At 18.3% G+C, this 1748-nt stretch overlaps 1 protein-coding gene across 1 annotated transcript in view; it reads left to right on the top strand.

Moving 5' to 3' along the window:
* Positions 1-985: 985 nt before the first annotated feature.
* Positions 986-1748, top strand: part of PRSY57_1124200 (kelch protein, putative) — a gene marked incomplete at both ends in the record, with an annotated part of 2131 nt that continues 1368 nt past the window's right edge. Inside the window, 2 exons of the mRNA XM_020114955.1 lie at positions 986-1331; positions 1434-1697. Coding sequence (XP_019970325.1) covers positions 986-1331; positions 1434-1697 — 610 coding nt within the window. Of the gene's footprint in view, positions 1332-1433 lie in introns of the transcript that reaches the window.

Here is a 1748-nt window from a genome sequence, read left to right as displayed (position 1 = left end):
AAAAAAAGCTGAACCAAAATGTGAGAGATTAAACATTTGAAACATTTTATATGTTTTTATTTACTACTATTTTTTTATATTTTTATTTTTTAATCTATCAATTATTATTTTGTTTTCATTTTTATTTTTTTCTACCTTTATTTTTTTTGTTTTTTTGTCATTATTATTATTTCATTTTATTTTATTATGTTGAAATAAAAATATACAAATCTTTTTCATCAATAATAATAATAAAAAAAATACAGAAACTTTTCTCATATATTTTTTTATATCCTTTATTTTATTTTATTTATTTATATTTTTCATTTTAAATATGAATTGTGTTGAGAAATGTTTTTTTTTAATTCTACTGAAGTTGTAATTGTAACAACCAAAGAAAAAAAACAAAAAAAAAAAAATTTAAATATTCTTATAAAATGAATTAACATTAAAAAAATGAAAAAAGAAAAAAAAAGGGATTCTATAAATATTAACATATATATATATATATATATATTTATTATTATCGCTTCTAAAAATATTAGGTTTAAAAAGATAGAGAAAAAAAAAAAAAAAAATTAGTTCAAAAAAACAAGTTGCATGGTGCACACATGTATATATATCTATATTAAAAGAAAAAAAATAAATATATGAAATATATATATAATATATAATATATGCAGTTTTAATGTCATTTTTCGGTTTTGTTATTTATTTATTTTTCTTTTTTCTTTTTTCCTTTTTCTTTTTTCCTTTCATTTTTGGGTTTATTGTTCTCTCTAATATTTAATTTTTTTTCTTCATATAATATATCCAATTTAACAAACTTGTAGAAAAAATGGTTACAGGTTTATAATCAGGTTCTATATCTTATATATATATATATATATATAATAAAATAATAATAATAAAAAAAAAAATATATATATATATATAATATATATATATATTATATATATTTAAGAGAGAGAGTATAAAAAATATTAAAAAAAAAAAAAAAAAAAAAATGACAACTAACAAATTTTTACTTTTAAAAAAAGAAGATTCTTATTTATCCAAGCTGACACATGAAACAGTAATATTTGGTGAGAATTTGTATAAGATCGTTTCAAAGACCCTTAGTAGTACTAGTACAGATCCATTAAATCAAACATCTAATGAAAATTTGGATTCTATTTCTTTTTGTTCTGAATTATTACCTTTTTATTGTAAATCCGAAGTAATACATCAAGGCGACATATTTAATGTTCGTTTTGGTCATTCATGTCTTATAGATAAGCATATAGTTTATATTTATGGGGGGAATCAGGATATTAAATCATATAACACCAAATTAATAGAGTTTAATCTATGTAATAAAATAAATAATATATATAAATATATATATATATATATATATTATTATTTCATATATTTCTTAATATATATATATATATATTTATTTATTTTTCTAGTGAATAATCTTTTTAAAAAATTGGATGAAAAGAATCCTCCCAAACCACGCTATTTTGCAACATTAAATTTAATTTACTCCACTGAAAAAAAAGAAGATTGTTTATTTCTTTACGGAGGTAAAAGAGGGTCATATATTACCAATGACACTTATGTGTATTGTATAAAGGATAAAACATGGGAGCATATTAAGGTAAAATTCTCCCCCCCACCAGTTTTTGGTCATGTCAGTTTTAAATATAAAAATATTATATTTATACATGGAGGTAATCAAAAAAAAAAAAAAAATATACACATATATATGTATATAATGAAAT

This window comes from Plasmodium reichenowi, chromosome 11, assembly GCF_001601855.1.
Source record: "Plasmodium reichenowi strain SY57 chromosome 11, whole genome shotgun sequence".
NCBI lineage: Eukaryota > Apicomplexa > Aconoidasida > Haemosporida > Plasmodiidae > Plasmodium > Plasmodium reichenowi.
The sequence above is the reverse complement of the archived record's forward strand: the minus strand, read 5'-3'. Positions and strand labels throughout refer to the sequence as shown.